At 42.4% G+C, this 24,106-nt stretch overlaps 1 protein-coding gene across 3 annotated transcripts in view; it reads right to left on the bottom strand.

Annotated features, from left to right (window-relative positions):
- plcl1 (phospholipase C like 1) overlaps positions 1 to 24,106 on the bottom strand; it is a 97,958-nt gene that overhangs the window by 15,812 nt on the left and 58,040 nt on the right. For all 3 annotated transcript variants that reach the window (XM_037789370.1, XM_037789371.1, XM_037789372.1), the window contains 6 exons: positions 11,065 to 11,139; positions 10,690 to 10,977; positions 10,311 to 10,604; positions 8,525 to 8,916; positions 6,850 to 7,975; positions 6,542 to 6,718 (listed from right to left, as the gene is read on the bottom strand). In XM_037789370.1, the coding sequence (XP_037645298.1) occupies positions 6,542 to 6,718; positions 6,850 to 7,975; positions 8,525 to 8,916; positions 10,311 to 10,604; positions 10,690 to 10,977; positions 11,065 to 11,139 (2,352 nt within the window). The remainder of the gene's footprint in view (positions 1 to 6,541; positions 6,719 to 6,849; positions 7,976 to 8,524; positions 8,917 to 10,310; positions 10,605 to 10,689; positions 10,978 to 11,064; positions 11,140 to 24,106) is intronic.

A 24,106-nucleotide genomic window follows, 5' to 3' on the forward strand; every position in this document is an offset into this window, starting at 1 on the left:
TGTTGGTTTCACACAGGATGCAAACTCTGGTCTCCTGGGTGAAAACCTTGTGTTTTGTGTCCCATGCATCGTCCCCGACCCTTATAGATAGTTCACACTGTCTATACTACAGCACCTGACTTACACTTCTGCTTCTGTCATAATTATTACGGTCGCTAGAGGTCACTGTCGTGTTCTTTTATACCTTCTTTCGGTCATCTACCATGTGAATAGATGACAAAACCTACTAGTGGGTGTAGTAGGCCCCTACTGACCCACATCTATGGTGCTTATAGCGACTGATAACGCCTATTTAATGGCCTGACAACAGTCTAATCGGCTGCTCTCAGAGGAAAAATGGTTTGAGACCCCTGATCTAAATACTTCTTCCACCATTGTGGACATTGTTGCACCATTAAACAATTGAGCAGTCATCCTCAGAAACTACTAAAACTAAACTAAACTAAAAAAATGACTGCATGTCTCAGCTGTATTTTCAGGAAAAGTCTTTGGAAAAGGACAGGCCAAGTCGACCTGAAGTGCAAACTTCAGAGGGAATCAGAATTGGGACACAGTCGGGGGGAGGCTTAAGGTCTTATACCGAGGAGGAAATAAAATCAGACAGACACACACAGGGGCCGTGTTCATAATGTTTTACAAATGTGTGAGTGTAGCATGAAGGAGAAGCTGGTGGTGATGGATGATGTAGCAGAGAACATGTCACACTGACTGAACGAGGACCAGGCTGCCCCCCTTAGGCTTCGACTGCACTATTATAAAGAATATATCCCTGTGTGTGTGTGTGTGTGTGTGTTAATGTGTCTCCACTCCCATAAGCTGTGAGTGAGGGCTGAGTGGTGACTGGGGAGAAAAAAGTTTCATGCATGGGCAAACCAGACAGACAGCTCCACTAGACTGTGTGCTGTAAGTGTGTGTGTGTGTGTGTGTGTGTGTGTGTGTGAGAGAGAGCCGAATGATGACTTCAATCCAATCCAATTCTCAATTTTTCAGCAACAAGCCCACGGCTGAGCAGAAAAGCTCTGTGACAGTTAATTCAATCAGTTTCAAACCTCTGAAAAGACGAAATGAGGCAGAGGACACCAAATCTCCTCTCTTACATTACCCTTACATCTGGAGTTGTTACGCAACAGTCAAGTCACACTTCAGTATGATAGACGACACTGTGCTCACGGCTCCATACACTCACTAAAAACTAATCATGGCTGTGGATCATTTCTTATTTCATCCTTCAAATGCATTAAATATGAATAAATTTGCCTTTTCAAACTCAACCAAATAGTTTCTCTAATAGAGTTTTATGCAAAATACATATAACAGAATATTTTCAATGACAACAAAATATTGTTTGCATGTGGATCCTTATTTACTGTCTTCATTAAGATAAACAGTGAATGTGTGAACTGGGCAGTGAGTACTATTTTCCAAGAACCACAGCTGGTCATAAAAGAAACATCTTCAGTAATTGATTTCTGGACAAAAACATGAACTTTAAAAGAAAATGAGGTTGTAAACAGGAAGCAGTTGAGACCAGTGACAGTTCAAAATGTTAATGTATTGTAATTTAAGTACACCGTCTGGCATTTAGAAGAGTACTCCGCCAATTTAACTTTGCACTCCTGTAACATTATCGGACTCATTTTGTCCGTATGGCTTATTTTACTTAGTTATGTGCCCAGATTTGATTTGTTTTGTTGTGTTCGGCTTGCTTTGTTACTTCATCCTCATTGTTGTTGTTGGGTTTTTTTTATCATCATGTTTTTTATCTATTGGAAAAACTTGAATCATCAATCATGAACAGTTAAAAAGAAAAGATAAAGATTGATGCAGCAGAACCAGGGATATTGTCTTTTTATTCCACATATTCTTCTTTTCCTTGTCAAAACCTGCCGCCTACATTACCCACAATGCAACTTGACTACCGACAGTTTGGTCGGGGTATAGAAAGAGCACAGGAGTAGAAAGGTCACTGAACCTCTGTAAGACCATTGACCTCTAATAGTTAAGGTTAGGCACTGACCATGAATAGTTAAGGTTAGGTTTCTACCTCTAATAGTTAAGGTTAGGTATTGACCTCTAATAGTTAAGGTTAGGCACTGACCATGAATAGTTAAGGTTAGGTATCTACCTCTAATAGTTAAGGTTAGGTATTGACCTCTAATAGTTAAGGTTAGGCATTGACCTGGAATAGTTAAGGTTAGGCATTGACTTTGAATAGTTACGGTTAGGCATTGACCTCGAATAGTTAAGGTTAGGCATTGACCTGGAATAGTTAAGGTTAGGTTTCTACCTCTAATAGTTAAGGTTAGGTATTGACCTCTAATAGTTAAGGTTAGGCATTGACCTGGAATAGTTAAGGTTAGGCATTGACTTTGAATAGTTACGGTTAGGCATTGACCTCGAATAGTTAAGGTTAGGATAAGTTGTCGGGCAGCGAGTCCCGCAAGAGTTTTTTCAGATCTCACATCAGATTTCGTTATTTGTGAGCTCCCTTCTAGACACGACCCCATCCTGCTACATTGATTTGAATGGAAATGTCCGATCTACTCCTAATTCCATTTCTATGGGCCGGATATTCGGGTGAGTTATGATCGTAGTAGTTATGCTAATGTAGCCTGAAGCCTTTAGCCTGCAGCAGAGATGAGGAGCGGTCTGAAGAGGTCTGGTAAGCTCCCTTCTTTCAACTCCACAACTCCAGATTTGTTTCATTTTCAAACTTGTTGTCTTCAACCAACGCTCAGACTTCTCACAGCTCCCTCTGTTGCCACGTAAAGGCTTTATACAACTTTTTTCCCACATATGCGGTAATACTACTAAGACCTGTAAACAGATTTTGATGTGTAAAAATCTGTGGAGTTCCCCTTTAATACACTGCATGTCAACCAAAACAATAATAGTACCCTCTGGGAGACATCAATTATGATCCCATTTTCAGTTCCCTGATGCACATCATCACATTTTTAATATACTGTCACGCCCTTATTACTCACAGTTAATATGTGTTTTATGAGTGCAGACAGCTGAGACAGTGGTAGTCTGCACTCTCAGTGTTTATGTGTGTTCAGGACGTGTGTGCTGCTGATGTGGCTGCCCAGTGTCTGAGCTTGGCCGCTGTGTCAAAGCCTGTAGGACAAATGATTAAAACATATGAGAGCATGCTTCAACAGGCTGATACGCTCACTTAACTGAACAGCATGACCTCGACTGTGCCTCAACTGCTGCCCTCCAGTTCCCCCACTAGGCTTTTGGTAACAATCCACAAGGCCAATGAGACGGGCAGAGCCAAAGACTTAAAGCTGGGCAGACGCTGTCCGTTTTTATTCATCTTGTACGCTGTAGTACAAGGCCAGAACCAGCACACTGAACACTAGCATGGAGCCGCCGGTCAGTTTTTGTCCTGTGACAATTCCTATTAATTTATTCAAACAAAACAACCACATCCTCAATAATGATGACAGAAAGGGAGAAAGGCAGCGTTACTTTAAAGGGATAGTTTGGGTGTTTTGAAGTGGGGTTGTATGAGGTACTTATCCATAGTCAGACTGGGGGCGTGCCGATCATCATCTACTGTACGTAATACACTGACTATGGAGAAGTACCTCATACAACCCCACTTCAAAAACACCCGAACTATCCCTTAAAGTAACGCTGCCTTTCTCCCTTTCTGTCATCATTATTGAGGACGCGACTGCAGAAAGTAAGAAAAAAAAAATTAAAATATGGAGCCGCAGATGGCTGGAAGATGCAGACAATATGGTCTCTTCTGCAAGTGAAGTTCAGTTTTATGTCACAGCAGCTTCAGCACATTTAACCACAACATGTAAAATACAACTCCGGTAATATCAAAACAAACTCATCACAGTTTTACAACAGATCTTTTGACAGCAGCCATGTGGGAAATTGGACCGTGGAACTGCTCAGACTGTAAGACAGCTGAGCAGAAATTCTGACGTGCCAGAAATCCAACCGATGGCAATTAATCAGGCGTCGTGACCTCAAACTGAATGCCCGATTGTAAAATTAGTCGACGGTGACCAATTCGGGGGCTAAAATCAGGCAGTGTCTGCCCGGCTTGAAAGTCTCCTCCTCATCATCTCCCTGCTCCTCACCGCTTTCTCATTTGAAACCCTTTTATTTCCTCTCATCACTAATATTACTCAAGTATGCAACAAGGTGACAAGCATCACAACACTGGGGCAGGTTAAGGTATGAGCGTGATGTCACATCCAATTCGTTTGGTGTCAAATGTGCATTCAGATTTCCCTTTATGTCTGCTAAAGATCCTGTATAATTACAGTCAAATATCCTTTTGCATTACAGGTATTACACAACTCGTTTGCAGCCTTTGGGAAGGTACATTATGTCGTCACACACACACACACACACACACACACTGTGTTGCCACAGAGAACACGCCATATCAGTTGTGACAGCTTGTCATTACGGCTCAGCCACACTGATACAGGACTCTGTCGGTGAGCGGCGAAAAAGCCAAATCAGCAACGCAGCAGCCATCAAATCACGTCTCCTGTAATAAATTCACTGCAGACAGAAGTGTATTCATGGGACCTAATTTAAATCTTGATGGCCTTGACCCACCTCCCCTCAATTAAGTACTCTGGGCTCTGTTTTCATGCAGGTGCAAAGCCGACAGAAGAGCAGACGCAGACCTCTCCAAAATCACATAAGCCTCTTTTATGTTGTTGACATTTCCCCTCTTTCGCTTTCCCATAAATCTTTAATCTAGAGTACACTTTTAAATGCACATTAAAATACAATTTCATGCAATAAAAGCAAAGTCGGTACTTAATGGATGATTCTGAACTATAACGTCATACATAAGATGATTTAGAGACGCCACCAACTACAGTAATTTGCTTAATTATCACCTCAGAATGTCTCCTGAGACCTCGGGACATTTATTTTTTCTTTTGAGAAAAACACAAATAACAGTGTTCTCTAGAAAATTAAAATAATATTTTGGCACCTGTAAACAGGATTATTATGGGGAGCTGTCATGCAGTTATGTAAATGGCTTAAACAGGCTATTGCTTTTCTCAGTTTTTGCTGTATGGACATTATTGTGTGCATGTTAATAACCCAAATATAACTAACTTAAAGGGGAAATATCATGAAAGACTCACTTTTCCAGTGCCTGTGCCTTCCAACCAACAAACTGTGATATACGACAGTCTAGTCAGTTTTTTGTTGACTGCCTAGATCAGAAAACATATCAGATTTTCCCCTTCCTATGTCATATATGGCACATTTCCAGTTCAGTTCAGTTCAGTTCAGTTCTTTACACATTAAAACGGTTATTTTTGCGTTTCCATTAGCAAAAGTTGTGGATAGCATCAATAGAACCAGTCTATTTTTGGTACCACCTTATGAGTTTCCAAGCTAACTAGAAGGTGGAGTTAAAACACTGCAGACCACTGATTGGTCAGAGAGAATCCTCACTAACGCAACCCGGGACATCCTGCACAAACCCGCCATTTTGAAATAGCCAAGCTACCGTCAATAGCGACCACAATTTGACAGCCTGCAAAATTACTACGCCAAACAATTGACGAAGTGCAGACGTTCCTCTGTTTGGTAGCCGCTGAAATGGTTCAGCAAGTGTCGCGTTGAAGATGATGTCACGGCAGTTTCTCGTGCAGCTTGTCGCTACAGCAATCAGTTGAAAATCCAGCCTACACTGATGAGTTACTATCTGCAGTGGAAACATGGCTATACTGGCTCATTATAATATACCGCACACAGCATGAGAACTACCTTTGCAAAGGTGCTCCATATTTTTCTCGCAAACCAATCAGAGCAGATTTGGCTTTAAAGAGACGGACGCTAAAACAGAGTGTTTCAGACAGAGAGTGAATACAGGTATATTCAGACAGACAGTATGAGATAAAATAATGTGTTTTTTGAGCATTAAAGCATGTAAACATGTTCTAGTAGAAACCCAAAATACAACCTGAAAATGAGCATTATATATCCCCTTTAATGCAACCTAGTTAGTAACCTTACTAACTGTAAAGATTGAGAGCATATGAGGATTTCAGTGTCTAATAAAACTTTTTTTTGCCCTTTTAAGTTGATTTGGAACGCTGTATTTTCATATTTTAGGTTATGTAATGTATAATAACATTAAGGGGAGCTGTATGGTGCCGGCCTACAGTCTCCTCCCGGCCCATTAGGAAAATGTTTGCTTCTTTTAAAGAGGATGAGAGGTATTAAAGTGGCTCGCCACTACTGAAGCCTAACCCAAATCCACCAACCAATGATAAATTCCTCCTGATAACCATGTATTAAGGCTGAGTCATGCCCTACTGTGAGGTGCCATACTTGCACTCACCAAAACTGCAAAAATGAGTCGACAACACTCACCTGCACTTGAAGCCAAAGCTTGAGCATTTGCACAGTTTCACAAATTCAGAAAATTGCATTATTTATTATTTAAAATAAACTCACATATAAACAAACAGACCTGCATCTTTCCCGTTGAACAGAAACTCATGGCAGTGTATGCAGCTGTACCAGGCCTTACCTGAAACTCAAAGGTCTCGTCAAAGAGTGGGTCGTCCTGGTTCTGAGCAGCGGTGCGTGTCCGCTGTTCAGCGCAGTCAGCTGGTACGCCGTGCAGCTCCAGGACCACGTACGGGTCAATGACTTCTCCCTTAGCCCCTGACCCCTGAGGCTTGGGCAGGTTATGAGCACTGATCACCTGCACAGAAGAACACAAAGCAGTTGATGTTATGATTCAGTTGATATTTGAGTGCAAAAACAAGGAATATTGCAGGGAAATGTAACTGAATGTTACAAAACCCAACAGAAATATGAATATAGTGTCTTCACCTTAATCCGTAGAGTTTGAGCTGGCACTCCTGGCACACAGCCCTGCGTGTGAGCACTGAAATACGACACCTCATCCCTCATTACAGCCGGTCGGAGAACATAACCACACCCTCCGTTCTGTGAGAAGCGACCTCTGTGAAGGTCAAGCATGGCACCGGGGGTCTGCTGGTTCAAGGCCACGAGCTGGACCCCTCCTTTCCAGTATCCCTGTGGGTTGGGGTTACTGGAGTCCAGACGCACTGAGCTGGGTCGTACCCTGGTCAGGATGCGCTTGGTGAACATTACAAGGTCCTCTGGGCTCTCGGTGGTCAGGCGCCCGGCCTCTCCTTCGCCCAGGGAGCACAGCGTCCAATAAGGCGGCTCAGGAGGCAGCGGCGTGCTGGGCGAGGAGGGGCTGCTGGGCGGCGACTGCTGCTGAGCGTGTTTGTGACTGGCTCTCTGGGCGTAGAAGTTGCGGCTGCCCGTGCGAGCAATCGCCACCAGGTCGGACAGATCTTTGTGGAGGCGCAGCTTCCTGGGTTGAGAGGGTGGCGGCACCACCAAGACCACGCCTAGTTCTTCCTCGCCAGGGATGGTCATTCGCCGTCCTGCCAGAGGCCCCCCTCCTCCTATCTCCTCATCCTCCTCAGATACCTCCCCATCAGAGCCGTTCTGCTCCGGAGGGAGCTTCTTCCCCACTAATAGGATGCGTCCCTTCAGCTGCTCAGGGGAGGGTAAGGTGGTGACTCGCCCCGCCAGGTTGACATGGAGGGCCTCTGGGGTGTAAAGACGGGAGCCAAACACTTTCTTTAAATGCTGAGCCATGGTACGCTGCTGGCCGGGAGAGCAACGCTGGCACAAGTACACCAAGAGCGGGTACTGAGAGGTCAGGAAGGCGTACTTGTTGACTACCTCCAGAGCAGAGCGGATAGTGACGGGCGCATGGTGGTGGTGGTGATGGTGGTGGTGATGATGGTGGCGGGGGATATCTGGCCCATAGTCGACCCCGAGGAGAGGCTCCCCCTCTGGGCCGTCAGTCACTCCCAGCTCCACGCATCGACAGCCGGTCTGCAGCGCCTTGATCAACCCGCCGAGGTCGGCTCTGCCGTGGACCTGGTCATCCAGCAGGTAGGAGCGGTACGAGGTGCTGAGGAACAAAATCAACACCATATTACTCACAACACTGATCCAAATAATATCCTGCTTCTAGATGAGGTTTTATAGTATTAATGACATTTAGTGACAGCTGTAAATATCTTATGAAATGTCAGAGAAGAGGACAAATTATAGACTGACACACAAAATAAACAACTTATAAATAATCACTAAACTAATAATCAAATTTAAAGACACATTTCAGCCCAAAATGAAAAATTGAATACTGTCCAAATAATTAAAGCAGTGTGGTACTGTCTCAAAAAATACATATGTATGATGTAATACTGGCACAATATGCCCAATTTAATGTGCATATTTTTTCTCAAATGTTTGTTTTGGTAGCATGCAGGGCGCGGTGAGTAAGCAGAACCATCTGGCAGATGAGCGGACAGCAGCTTTTATTAAAAAAAAGGAAGTGAATTAATTCAGAGATAGTCAGCTATGTATAGAGATTTATTAAAGGGATTAACTATCCCTTTAACAGGGCAATCATCTGTCTAAAAACTGGTGCTCCAATTTGCAAACACGCCACACGCACCTGATGTAGTAGTGGGACAGAGGCATGTTCATGTCCTGACAAACCCCCAGGTGCTCCGGGTCGAGCAGCTGGCACTCTGGAGATTGCAGGTAGCGGGCGAATCCATCCATACCCAGCAGCCCTCTCTCCTTGCCCTGGGCCGAGGGCTCGCAGCGCCTCAGCAGCTCCCAGCAGCCCTCGGTCGTCGCCAGAGACAAACCCTGCTCCGTCTCCAGGAAGAGGCGGAGGTCCTGAGGGTCCAGACACTCGCGGTCCTTCGACAGCTGCACCAATAAGAAGTAGACGTCAGGCCGGGTGCAGAGCTCGCAGAAGGCCTCGTGGAACTCCTCACGCGTCACGTGGGAGGTCAGCTTCTCCTTGCTGCGCTGGATCTCCTTAAAACGCAGACGCACCTGTCGAGAGAGGGAGAAGAGAGGAGAGTCAGGAGGAGAACGGAAAGTTTATTGAGCGAGAGATGAAGTGAGTTAATTAGTTAGCCAACGTTATGCCTCAATCATTCACTGAAGCTTGATTAAACTTTATCTTCTTTCAATAAGGATATTAAAGTGGCCCATTAAACAACACAATGTATTAATTATTTCTCCTGTCATCTCTTCCTTTCAACTACTTCCTCTCTATCGTTTCATCTTGTTCTCTGCAGTAATCCTCCCTCTCTGATATCATCTCAGTAAAATGTGTCTGAGTTTTTACAGGTAGTCAGCAGTCATGTCACCTGTCTGAGCCGATACAGACGTCTCTCCTCTCTCTATGTTTCCAGGGTAACTCTGTCTCTTTGTTCAGGCAGCAGGTGATACAGGAGGAGGAAAGCGAGAGAAGTAACCGACCTCTGTCTAACTGCACTTCAGATGAAATGTTTTTACAGCACATGACATCGTGTTCCTTTGCTTTCTACCAGAAAAAGGTGAATTATATTTAAGCTTTGTCGGTGCGAGACAGCTGGGTATCTGTGATTTGGCTTCATGTGTCTAAAACATACAGCCAGGTATGCTTTGTTAAATCAACCAATATACAAGTGCTCATTGTGTGAGGACATATGCAGCATTAAAACCTTTAAAGAAAGATGAAGGAAGAAAGATTTTCTGTCCTTTTTTTGACTTGACACACATCCTTTACATACCATCCTAGATATATATTGTATGATGCTGACGTTAAATGCCTCTTTAATGTCAAGAGGAGTGATAAAGACTCTTTAATTGTTTTTAAACCTGCAGTAACTGACATGCAGTATTATCCCATTTTAAGTTGACATGGCAAACTCGTTAGCAAACAGCAAACAACACAGAGTAATATTAAACATTTATTTGGAGTTTTTGGTGACATTATGAATCCAAGTCCAATATTCACCAACTCCTCTGGGAAATATCTGGCACTTTAGCTGCTAAATGCTCCACTATGTTCACCAGCTAGTCTCTAACTGAGTCTGTCTGCTGTTTGTTGCTGAGCAGGTGGTGCACAGTGACTTTTTTTTAGAGGTTTTAGCGTAAAATAGTTTGCTTGCTGCAGCCAAAAATGACACCATGAGAGCGGTGAGAGTTAACCAAAACAGTAAAATTGCTAACACTATAAAGAGCTGAGGGAATTCTCTGTGGGTTCATCAAAATGAGCAACCTCTTCAACTTAAGTAGTAAATTAGCTGTTGCTTTCAATATCAAACAGTTGAAATAATTATGCAGAAATGCACTTTGGCAAGTTGTGATGCACAGCTTCATATCAGCCACCAGTCTAATTTTCATGTCTGCATGTAGGTTTCTATATTTCTATGATTCTATAGACCCCGCCCCCTCACCTTGGCTTCCTTGATACCGGGGCAGAGTTTACAGATGGTGGCGACGGCCACATCCTCTGACACGATGCCGTAGCCGTCTTCATCCACCTGGGCGAACTCCGCCGCCAGCCACTCGCTCCTCATCTTCCCTCCCAGGGTGCCGTCTACCGCAAAGCCCCCTCCTTCACCCAGCCCTCCTACTCCTCCACAACCTCCCCCAGCAGCCCCGATGATTGAGGGGTGGGCCAGCAGGTAGCGAAGGCCCGTCACCCAGATGTTGGCCACATCTGCCGACAATGCAACCAAGTCCAGAGACTGTAGGGAGTGACAGAGAATAAGGATTACTGGGTGGATGCATGGGAACGCTAACAGGATCTTTAAGGATGAAACAACATTGTACCTGGTAGTCGTCCCCATGTATGATGGAGAAGGCCGCTTCCTCAGCCAGGTGTTCAGAGAGAGGGCCGTTGTGGATGAACGTCTCGGTGCTCTTCCCGGTGCGAACCTCTCGGACGCTGGAGACGTCCAGCCGAGCCCGGTCCCCGTCCTTCTTAGACGGCTCCCAGCGTAGGCAGCTGAGGTCGGCGTCCAGCGTGTAGAAACGACAGTAAACCCTGGAGTTGGGCCGGATCTTCTTTAGCTCACACCCGCCCTGCATGAACGCCAAGCAGTCTGCTGCACTGCTCACCTGGGACGTTAAAAATCAACGATTACAATTAGAAAAGTACAACAGAAGTTTTCTTTTTAATCATGTAATTCTAGGATAATAATCTACCTTCTTCTCAGAGGGCATGCTGCTGAAGGACACAGTCTTCTTTCTGCCTCCGCCCACCTTCTGCACCGAGGGATCCTGGGAGAAGACAAAGACAGATGGCCAAGAGGTCAAAACGAGAAGAAGTGTTTCTACATGTTGAGAGGAACAGCCGTATAATCAGACTCAAGGAACTGTCTAAAAATACACTCAACACCCCCTTTAGGTAGTGTAGTTAAAAAGATATTATTCTCCAGCTAGGCACTTCATTTTGTTGGCTCAATACCTGTTTTGTTTGGCTGAAAAATACGGGCATATCTTGAATACATCTGTAGTTTTGAGAGGAACTGTATTATTAAAACAAATTAATTTCAGCCCACGTCCTTCGTCAGGATCATCAAACAACATTTACGAAGGAAAAACATGAAACAATGTCATGTACAGTATCAGCCAGTGGTGTATTCAAACACAGATCCTGTGGCCATGAATGACTTTGGCCATGCTGTTTTTTTAAACCAATAAATGGATTTGGACGTAGGCGGGCGCTATATTTGGAGCCCATTCAACAGAGAGAGAGAGAGAGAGAGAGGGGCTGGAGAGTTCACTATGTGGTGGGAGGTTTTTCCATCTGATTCCTGTAAATTATGGAATAATAAAAAAAAAAAAAGAAAAAGCCATGCAATGCATTAAACATTAGTATTACACAACTTAGTACTGACTGTAAAACTCTATAAAAGTCCCTGTTCAGACGCTATCTACATAGAGTTTTGAGCTTAAAACAAAAATGCTTCTCTCTCTTCTGAGGAAATTAACATTTCCACCTTTTCAGTAGCGCTGATTCACTTTGATGCTTCAGTTCAATAAAACAGGGTTAGTTACATTATCAATACAGATATAATAGAGCTCCCACAGCGCTGTTGTGTGATTCACTCTTTTTATATTTTACCACACGGACACTATATCATATAAAAATAGTTTTGAAGCATTTCCAGGGATGGATGTTAATATCCTGGCCCCACGAGCCACCAGGCTAATCAGTCGTTTTGGTCTCAGTCTAATGAGATTTCTTTAGTCAATTAGTCGTTTTTTATGCTTTTTCATGCTGAATGACTTATCTCTAAGAAACGTATGAGCATATCTCTGGTAAACACAAGATTTAAAGTGGTACTTTTGTGTGATTATCTGTCGATTAGTTGCCAAAATCGTCGTGTTAGTCAACTAAGAGTTTCTTTAGTCGAGGACAGCCCAAGTGGAAATGTGTTTATTTCTGATGTATGCCAAACAACAGAAGGAGCACTCTGGAAACTATGCCGATGTTTTAATATCACATCCTCAACATTCCTGAGGGTAAACAGGTCTTGGATTGGCTTGGATTTGGATATTTTTTGGATTTCTAGGTGAGTTTCACAGCTTCTTTTTTCACCATGTTGGCACAGACGAGCCGGTCCACTCACTATGCAATCTCCTTCTCTAAATTTGGACAGAATGACTTCTTTTTTTTTTTTATTTATCGTCATCCTTATTTAGTCTGCTGAGCTGGTTTGCAGGAAAAAGGTTTTCATAAGCGGGATGGAAGCTCCGTGCTTGCAGAGGTGTGAGAAGACAAGAGGAACCTTTTCCTTTATATCTCAAGAACATTTATGGTGTGAAACTAGAAAACATTTAGCATTTAAGAGTGTTTCAAATGTTAATCCGAGGAAGAACGTTGTTTCACACAGACTGTTGTCAGTCTTCCTGGACAACATGAAAGTCATTTTGGTTCCTCTGGTTCTTGACCCTTAAAAAAAATCCTCTTTGGAGCTGAAGTCAGTTAGTCAATCAACAGAAAAATTATATTTTGATAATCATTCAAGTCATTTTAAGGCAAGAATGCCAAAAATATATATGCTCCAGCTTCTAAGATGTGAATATTAGATAATTTTCTTCTTTATTATACTCTGGGACATATTTAATAGGAAAATGGCACTGCTGTATTCATTGAGCTTGCAGCCACAATCTCTGTAATACAGTAGATAAAAGTAAAATCAAAGCCACATTAAATATACACACAGCACTACAAGAGAGAGAGAGAGAGAGAGAGCAGGTTGCCATGGAGATGGCATTGATATGGATGTTAATACTGAGGTAAATGCAGCCAAATGTTCAATTAAATGTCTCAAAAAACAAAACAAACAAAAAGAAAAGTAAAGTTGCAGTCGCATGAAAAAGGCGTATGAATGTCACGATAATGCGCAAGCGTGCAATAAGAATGCCGTTCTTGCTTTAGGTGTGTCATTTGTACACCATGGAGTCTGTATTGACTGCAATGTAAAAGTGGAAATATGCTACGCTCAGAGCTAGTGACGTAGAATAAAAAGTGAGAAAGACTGCTTATGGCCACTGCATGAAAAAACAGATTTTCGACCCAGTGGAATTCAAACTCAACGTCAATTCCCAGCAGTTACCGGGAGTTTTCTGTGCTGCCTGCAAATTCCCAACCTGAACTTCCACGGCAATTTACAGTGCAGCTTACCTACGAAAATCCCATTTTTCATGCAGTCGGCAGGCGGGAGAGGAGGACTTTCAACCAGGAGACCGGTGTTTTGTTTTGTAAGTTACACGTCGTAGGTGACCTCTTTTTTAGGGTCATTTGTGACGTGTTTTCTGTACTTCTGTTACCTTGTGTCTGTATGTATTGTACTTAGTTTACGTATTTATTTTAAGCCCAACTGTGACGTTTTTCTTAAACTTAACTAAGTGGTTTAGTTGCCCCCTGCTGGTACTGCACCTTCATACATGTATGTATTGTTCACGCCTCATCGAGGTAAAATGTGACACTGACACGCTATCATCTGGTGGACAGATGGGTCTATTAAAAGCTTTGGCGTGATATCAGATTGTGCAGTCTGAAGTGATTTTTACAGTTCATTGATGGTCAAGTTCAAGAGACAAGTGTTCATTAATAAAAGCATATTTGCTTTTTTAGTGATACTGCATATAAGACTATGCTTGATGCACGTTTCTTGCATGAGTCTTTTGTTTTAAATCCCATCTGTGCTGTGTTTCTGCCTCCTCTTCAGAGGTGGTGAATTTTTCCCGCCAAACTGACACTTGCAAATGCGGTGATGATGCAGTGGAATACATAATCCTCCTCTGTTAACACGTCTCTTCCTGTTGTTTGCACGATTCTCCCTTAAATACATATACAATGAAGAGAGAGGCGCTCAATATCTTTGGTGTCTGGGCTAAATTGTAATGAATTTCTCTAAATTTTGTAGCTCAAACGATAATGAAAATAATCGTAGATTTCAGCCCTAATCGTATTTACCAAAAGATATGTTAAAGTTTCTCTTGTCACAGTTAAGCTGTTTGTATAGAAGACTATTACTGTTGTTTTTCTGTACATACACCTGTTTTGTAACCCTGCTTCCCGCCTCTGGCTACCTCCAGCTAGTGACAGATTGATTGGCAGCTTCATCTCTGCTTCGGTGAGCAAATGTCAATGTTACTTTAACTTTCATTAACGCTACAGCGCCGGATTTTTACTGATAATAGCTCTTCACTGGTTTGTAATGAGCTGCGATGGTCTTGGCAGAGATGACAGCAGTAATTACGTGTTGCGCTGAGTGCAGAGAGTCGGCCACATCTCCTGTGGGCAGCCCTTTCCCCTGTTACCTCCAGCAGCCAGCAGTGTTTGCTCTTACAGATATACAGTATATATACTGTACTGATGAGGCTGCTTCCCTTCGGTGATAAAAACACCTAAATAACAGCATATACCGACCAACCACAGGAACCACTCACTCTTCTTTATGTTTTTATATGTGGTGTGAGCGCTGGAATAAAACAGAAAGTTGTTGCTGTATGTTGAAAATAATAATAATGATAATAATAATAATAATAATAACTGTAAAACCAACCAATTCTTTTCTTTCAAATATTTTTCTTTTACTTCTGACCTCATTAAAACCCAATATGTAGTGGTAACCTTTCTCTTTGACTCAATTTGAAAAAAGGTCAAAGAGCCAGAAGCATTGTTATTACACCGAATAAGGAATTATATAATGTTTTATGTATTATATGTGAACAAAGATGTATTCCTTTCACTTGCGAAGAAGTCATTCACAGATAAAGAAATGAAGATTTTCCAAAACGTTTTTCTTTTCCAAAAACAGATATTCCCATTTTGATTTATTTTCTTAAAATCATACTGAATATCAATCAAACTGGTGTTGGTTTATTCATTATATATATTATATATTAGATCTTAGGTTACAATAGTTTTGTTAGTTGATTGACAGAAAGATAATCAGCAACTAATTTGGTAAATCAATTAATTGTTTCAGTCATTTTTCAAGCAAAAATAGTGAAAGAAGCCAAATATTATGAGGATCTGCTGTATTTCTTTGTCATACATCATCGCAAACTGAATATCTTTGAGTTTTGACTTGAACAAAAAAAGATGTCTGAAGATGTCACTTTGGACTTATGAACAAAAAATACTCAGATTAATCAATAATATACAGTAAATAATCATTAGTTGCAACTCTAATATACTGTAATAGATGTGATAAAACAATATTAGTGGGGCTGTCAATCGATTAAAATATTCAATCACGATTAATCACATGATTGTGCATAGTTAATCAGAATTAATCGCAAATACATCGCACGTTTTTTATCTGTTCAAAATGTACCTTAAAGGCATATTTGACAAGTATTTAATACTCTTATCAACGTGGGAGTGGGCAAATATGCTGCTTTATGCAAATGTATGTATATATTTATTATTGTAAATCAATTAACAACACAAAACAATGACAAATATTGTCCAGAAACACTCACAGGTACTGCATTTAGCATCAAAAATATGCTCAAATCATAACATGGCAAACTGCAGCCCAACAGGCAACAACGGCTGTCAGTGTGTCAGTGTGCTGACTTGACTATGACTTGCCCCAAACTGCATGTGATTATCATAAAGTGGGCATGTCTGTAAAGGGGAGACTCGTGGGTACCCAGAGAACCCTTTTTCATTCACATATCTTGAGGTCAGAGGTCAAGGGGACCCCTTGGAAATAGCCATGACAGTTTTTCCTCACCAAAATTAAGTGCAAATTTGGAGCGTTATTTAACCTCCTTCCCAACAAGCTTGTATGATATGATTGGTATTAATGGATTCCTTAGGTTTTTCTAGTTTCATATGATGCCAGTATCTTCACTCTAGCTTTAAAAACTGAGCCGCTACAACCTAAAAATCGCAAGTTGCGTTAATGCGTTAAAGAAATTAGTGGCGTTAAAACAAATTTCTTACCCAAAGAGACTTCCTATTCTACTCTCTCACTACCTTGTGGTAGCAGGTATCAGAGCCATCCACATCCTCTGATAATACAAAGAGGATACGCTCGTACTAAATCTCCTCCACCGATCACAGCCTGACGGACAGATTGAGCTGATATGTGATGAAAATGTCCAGATTTTTGAACATCTGTGTTTTTTTTTCAGCTTTGTGTCCTAATACTCAGGACATTTTGCTGTGCAGAGTAGGCATGACGGATTTATTGAATGAAGGAAAAACACTTTTTCTCCTTCTCATGCTGCCAACTTTAATCTCATATGAATATCTTGAGTCCTACTGTATGTTTAGTGTGAACGCAGTCTGTTGCCTACAAAATAGGTCAAAGAGCTACAAATAGTTTGCAGGAGCTGCAGTTTTTGAATGTTTGAGCTGGTGTGAAACCGAATATTGTGTGTCTGTGTCTGTGTGATTTGATCTGTTTGGAGTGTGTGACAAACAGTAGCCGTAGCAGTAGTAGACGTAGTAACCTGACATCATCATCATCATCAATAATGAACACGAAGGGCAACCGGAGCTGGAAAACCAGCTTTACAGACTCCCAGCCGATCTGCCTCGCTCAGCTTCGATCAACGCCAACAATCCGTGGTTATACACTGAACATTTAATCCATTGTTAATGTCATTTGTGTTTAATAAGCAAATGTACACAGTGATTCACAGTTTAACAAGCTGTCTTGGTTCCAAGGAGATCGATGTGAAAACCTGCTGTCGCTCACAGCTGATCTATTGTCCACAGAACATGAATAAACAAGGTCCACTCTGTCCTGTATTTAAAGTGCACACACACACACACACACACACACACACACACTGTAAGTGGTTCACAGAGATGTAATTAATCACAAAACAACATGACTTAATAACGAGACCACTAAGCCTCCTTTCAAAACTCTCCGGGAACCGAAGCGTACAGTATTTCAGCCGCGGTGACATAAGGTCCAATGATTAACTGATCATGAGGGAGCTAAATTTCAGGCTTTAAATGTTGTCACAGAGTCCTGTAAACACGCAGGGTGGATTTGAGCCGTCGCAGGCCTCGGCTCTGCTTCCTGAGACTCTGACGGATCAGAGCTGGTCTGGTTGTAGGGGACACTTAAGAAGTGAACAGGAAGGAGCACCTGAGAAAAACCATGATGGTAAATGTCCACAGCCTCCGTCTGCGTCACGATGCCCGCTCCTCATTTGCATAAAGTTGAGGTCTATTTTATGTAAATCTTGGGCGTCCGAAGCGACTCGCGGCCTCTGGAAACTCTCGAGAAACTTTTAAACTAACCGTTGTGGATCCAAAATAAAGACAGATTCAGCAACTGCATGGCTTACTTCTGTCATAAAATGTTTTCAGAAACACGTTTCAGTGAACTATATTCGTGATATAAGAGAAGAAAGTTGATACTAGTTGAAAGCTGGGAGCAGCATTCGTCCAATCAGGTGCCTTGTGTCTAGTGGCAGCCCATCAAGCGTCCAATGCTGGGCTGCGAGGCGATCCCTCGCTATAAAAAATGCCCCTGTGGACACGTACCAAGAGACTCTGGTTGGTCTGGAGCCTCAGGAGATATATACTGGACGTACAGATATGAGGTGAAAAAGAAGTTATCTCTTTAAGAGAAAAGAGGAAAGTTGTAGGTATGGTACTTCCTCGGAATTAAATAAGAAAATACGTCTCAAATCCATGCCCGTTAGAAAGACACAAAAGCGTTTTTCTCCTACCAGCAGGACGACAAAAGCGTTACAAATCACTGTTGAAAGATAAATGAGTTTTCAGGTTTAACAAAAAGATCATGGTTTGGGTTCAAATAAGGACTGTAGTTATAGATATGGAAACATTGGGATTTGAAAAGGCTACTTCGTTAAAGGCACAGCGAGTAGGATTAGTTACTTGCGGCCCTTCCTCCTCGGCTCAATTCGGTTACGGTGCTCGCCAGCGGGTGAAAGCTAACCTCAGATTCACTCTTGTGTTGGGACGAGCTTTGTCGCTATATTTGCATTTGCCATTTCCGTAGCTTCCTCTTGGATGCAGGCTTGTGATCTGGCACCTGGTCGCTACGATTTTTATAGAGATTGAAGAAGCGTCCCAAACACAGCAAAATGATCAAATCTAGGCCGAGGGCTGCAGGGTCTCTGCAGATACAGACACCATCACACACTTCTAGTGGGTCAGAAGTGATGATTGTGAGGGATTATTTTTGAATCAGCTTATACATTGTTTTTTAGGAAAATCCTACTGAATTTGGGGAGCTTTGTTATCATGATTACAAAAATGAATTTGTGGTTAAGGTTAGGGAAAAAACAACGTCGACTGTCGCTTGTAAACGGGAAACGAACAGCTGTTTCCTGTGTTTATTGTAAGTGTGATGTTTAGTCTGACACAAAGTACAACTGAGGCTGGTGGGAATGTCGTTTTGCAGGTATTTGGTCATAAAGCAAAATATTGGACAAACAAACCATAAAGCAGCTTACTAACAAACCCAAACACGTTCTCTATGAAGAAAGGACACCTGTAAAACATCATGTGACAGGTGTTGTGTGTGAGCATTTGCATCTGAGGGTTTGGAATTAGATTCAAAATTTGGATATCACTATTTTTAATATTAAAAATCTGTAAAAATTGAAATTCGAAATATCAATACTACTAATATCTAAGGATGAAAATTGGATCTTGAAAATACTATCTGTAGCGCAAATATTATATAGTTTATTTAATGATTTCTTTGAAGGATTTAATCATCAACTCATTTAGCTTTTTTCTCTATTTTCCTTCACTTCCTAAGCTGTGCTCTTTGCTCAAGAATCTATTTTATTATACATTTACTGCGTTAATGATGTACTAATTACTGAAAAGGGTTTCTTGGGGTAAGAAATGCAACAACGTTTGTACGTTTGTGCTTGCGAGTGCATCTTTTGGCACTTTCAAGAGGCTTCATCCTAATAAAAGTTGACTAAGTAAGCGATAATGTACAGGGAGCCGGGCATTGTTGTGAAATAAACCCCGACAGCCCCCGATGCCGCAGCCCTGACGTGAAGCTGTGTAATAAAGTGTGATAAAATCAGAGTGAAAACACTGTAATTGAGATAGAAGATTCATTCTTAAAGAGTAACTTACCAAAACATCCAATACATGTACAGTTACTTTATTATACTATCTATTGATCCCAGCGTTCATTACAACATTTTGTTATATTTTTGTTCATAAAGACACTTTGATTTTATCCAGTTGTTTCCAACACTAGCCGCTCTTACTGCTGCGACATCAGCCTGGTAACTCGGCGGCAATCCTGTCAAATGAAACCAGCGACATCTGTATGGGGGAGTGGTGCGTTCAAGATAAAACGGGGTGTCAAGTTGCTCTTTAAGCTCGTAAATCATCTGCTGATGAAGACCACGAGATGTGCTCGAAAGCTTTGGAAAGCAACAAGTAAGGTGAGGTTAAACTCTCTGCTTCAAAACATTCAGAGTATTTTTTGTCCAGAGAAATGATTGGCAGCCCAGCACACAACAAGCAGTGATTACCTCAGAAAGAGAGAGACGGATGGGAGGGAGTGAGTGACTGTAGCGAGAGAAAAAGAGCTGAAAATCGTTGCCTCTTCTCATTCACTACACAAACACGTATTGATTTCCAATTCCAATATTCCCACAACTCCCAGCACACAGATTGGACACAGAGTTTCCAATAAAGGCTGCTTGCTTATTTGTCTTTGTTCACATAACTGTCCCACAAAATGTCTTTTTTATTAAGTTGGTCAGCGAGGAAGCTGGACAGACGAGCTTAGAGAAAGCAGGTCAGCGGGTATTTAGGTGGACAGAGCCGGGCGGGGGCGGCGGCGGCGACGGCGGTGTCTCTCTGGCCGTGTTAGCGATGCTGCTTTGGGGCGGCGTGGACATTTGGGAGCATTGACGTTGTTGTGGCTGTCATTACTAATCCAGTGTGTGCATGCGTGCGTGTTGTGCATGTTTCCACGGTCACTTTGACATCTCGGTGCATGACACACGATGTCATCCAGGAAACTATGGCCACGTCCGCCTAAAGCCTTTAATGCAGCGTTCTGTTTGGCCTAAAAGGGCATCTATCAGTTATAATCCACAGCCTGCTTTAAGCTCCATCTCCCTCTCTCTCTCTCTCTCTTTCTCTCTCTCCGGTTTGTTTTACTTCTACGCTCTCTTCAGGCTCAGATGTGATCATTCTCTCCATCACTGAGCTGCTGCCAGGGAAAAATCTCAGCACAGATGGAGAGATGCTAAAGAGAAATGGGAGCAAAAGCTGGAGGGAAAAAGGGAGAGGAGACGCAAGAAAGGTCAGACGAGACAAATGAAAGGATGTTCTTGGGTGGAAGGCAGAGCAAATGGCTCGAAAAGTGGCACACAAATAAAATAAAAATACAGTGCAAACTGAATAAAAGAATAGATGAGAGATGGCAGATGAAAAGAGGACGGAGATGCAACAAGTGGGGACGCAGAGAGCAAGTAGAATAAGTGGATGCAGAACAATAGGTCATTGTAGTGAACAGGAACGGACAGCATGAAGTATTTACAGCCGCTTGCTCCTCACTCGGGATAAACTCTTCAGCACGACAGCAAATATTTGTGTATGAAGAGAAAGACAGAATACAGCGGAAACCTCTTATAGTGATCATGTCTGTCCGGTCACATTTATCACTATAAGTGGATGATTATTATAACCAAATTGTTGTTGTTGTTGTTGTGCATCATTTCTCATGCAGATTACCATCTAATTGACATTTGTAGATTTATTACATGAATACAAAGTAATGAAACGGGCGGCTTCGCTATTTACTGGCTCGCTGTCGATTCTTCTGTCTTTTCCTCAACAAGGGTGAGACGTTACCATTTTTGGTCGGCTCTACAGCGCAAGCGCGCATGCAGAACGGCGCCCATTTGCCGGGGCTCCTTGCTCGCTCACCCGGTAGCGGCATGGAGGGAGACGGGCGCCGGTCTGCCTGAGCTTCCGGCGCTGCCGTGCAGAGGAGCCAGTCGGCAGAGTTTCACTTTGAGGGCATTAGGTGACGAGGCATTATCAATCCACTTGAGGGTGCTTTCCCCGTCCGCATTCGTTTTTTATTTAGAGAAAATGAGTTTCCTTTTCCCATCATGATATCAATGTGCACGTAAGCAGCATCAGCTTCAGGCATCCTGCCGGAAAGCAGACCGTAAGTACTCTAAATTAAAGTATCACGGGAATAAAGTAAAAAATAAAACAAAAATTCAATTAACTTTAGTCTACCGTAGTTTTAAAATGTTTTTTCCAGATGTTGTCATGTATGAAAAGACCGAAAATGAACACTTTAAGGGGACTACTTGATCACTATATGTGAATTATATAAACAGCATTTGTACAGTCTGTCCTAAGTATTCATCCTTGCAGATCACCATTTTAATGTGAGAATGTAAACATCCTGTTAAAGAGCAGTAAAACAGACAGAAGTCCTTTATTCCGTCCTGCACGGTGACCTTCAACAGCTGGAACTGTAACACCGATACTGAATAAGCTTAAATGAAGTGAAAGAGCCAGTGGAACATAAACACGGAAATCAATTTACAAGCGTGACATAACCCGCACTCGAACACACTCCTATACACACCCGATCATTCGTCAATCCCTATACTGTGGCTGCCTCGATGTTTCCATCTATTGACAAACTTGTTTATACAACTTGTTAACCTTGTGCACAGTACAGTACTCACACACACACACACTCTCACACACACATGCAGACTGCTGAACACACCCGACCAACACCTGGCAGTTGCATAAATCCAGTCCCGATCTGATCCTATGATCTGGCTAATAATCCCTCAGCACATTGGCAGAAGATTAGCACAATAGATTACTGCGCTGCCGCCCGCATCCACAGTCTTACAGCCACTAATCCACAGCAAAGGACGGGATCGCTGTGGACCGCAGTCAGCACAACGGACCACAACTCAGCAGAACACACACACACACACACGGCATTACACTTCATTCTAATTATCAAATAAGTCTTATTAACTAAGAATATGATTTATTGATGCATTTAGTTACATATACACTTCATGTCTGATAACCTTTAACTACTTTTTGGGCCAATGTCTACTATGAGAATGATCAATCTTAAGGGGCAGTTTGGGACCAATACATTCTCACTCCCAACTCGTCAAATACCGCCGCTGGGTCAGTGCCCCTCGGCATCGGAGACCGACGCACGGGGTACCCCGGTGCTCACGGTGGGCTAACAGCACTTGTAACATGCGCAGTGTCCTTTCTAAATAAACTTCTGTTTTCACAGGAAGTTAGGTTTAAGCAACGCAACCACTTAGGTCGGGTTAAGAAATGGTCGTGGTTGACGTTAACTTCACTGACTAACGACTCACACGACTCACGGGACTGACGATAAACAAAATTTCTACAAAAAAGTTAACGCTACTTTTAGTTTCACACGGGACACGAACACCAGTCTCCTGGTTGGAAGTCGTTTGACCCATCCACCTCCCCTACCGCCCTTAGCAGACTTTCACCCGACCGTCAAATAACCCCGTGGGTGGGATTACATTGGATTTAGTTGAAAGCCCGGTTTGTCACATATACCGCTGCTAAAGGGTGCGTCGGTTTCCAATGCAGACAGGCACTTACCAAACGGCAGTATTTGATGAATTGGAGAGAGAGGTTGTTGGGACTTAAGACACTACAGAGCAACAGGTGTCACATGGAGTAAATAGTGATATTTGGAAAGAGAGATAACTGGTTGCTCGGTGTGTTCAATCGTAAGGTCAAACGTGTCTGGTGCTCTTGGAAAACGGGGGAAAAAATCAGGATAAACAGGAAGGCAATCCAAGCACTCCAAAATATCAAAAAAGTAGCAATGAGGAAGAGAATATATTAAAAAGCCAACATGTTTCGACCACTGTAGGTCTTCGTCAGGGCTTACAAACATAAATAGTGACATTATTCAGATTATTTTAATGGTTAGGTCTCCTTTTAAACCAGCACAATTAACTAATGATTTATTTAAACTGTAAAATCCCAAGTTTCTCAGTATATTTTACAAGTGCGTAGTGCACAATACAAATATAATTATAATTAAAAAAGTAGTTTCCAGTAGATCCAGCAGAGAACATGGAGTATTGAAGCATAAAAATCACTGCAGAGTATTAACAACTGAATAAGTCCCAACCCTGTTATGGCCCAGTCACACCAGAAAGTGCAAATTCACATGTCAAAGTTCACCAACACTGAACTTGACGTGAAAGATTTGTGCACATTTGCTTGGTGACCTGGCCTTATAGTGGTGGCCAGTGTGCGGGAGGAGTAAAGGGTAAAGGCTCGGTAAGTATATCATACTAGCATCAGTAGAACAACACCAGCCTCTTCTGCTCAAGCAAATAAAATAAAATATCTATTTTCTCTTGATTTTTTGCCTTTTATTCACACACTAAACCAGCATTCCTTAGAAAACATCTGTATTAATTGCATGTTTATGCTTTAAGACAAAACAAGACGCCCAACAGCAGCGGACCCCGGTGTCACAGAGGAGCCACAAAACCACCACAAGCTGAAAATAGCTCGTCACAACAGTTTGAAGATGCTGCTGCTCTTTTTGCCCTGAGTCCATGTGTGTGTGTGTGTGTGTGTGTGTGTGTGTGTGTGTGTGTGTGCCTTTCAGCCTGATTTAACTTCTCTTATGCTGAATTTCACACAGACACTGAGCACTGATGAAGCTTATTGAAAGATGAGACG

This window comes from Sebastes umbrosus, chromosome 13, assembly GCF_015220745.1.
Source record: "Sebastes umbrosus isolate fSebUmb1 chromosome 13, fSebUmb1.pri, whole genome shotgun sequence".
Classification (NCBI taxonomy): Eukaryota; Metazoa; Chordata; class Actinopteri; order Perciformes; family Sebastidae; genus Sebastes; species Sebastes umbrosus.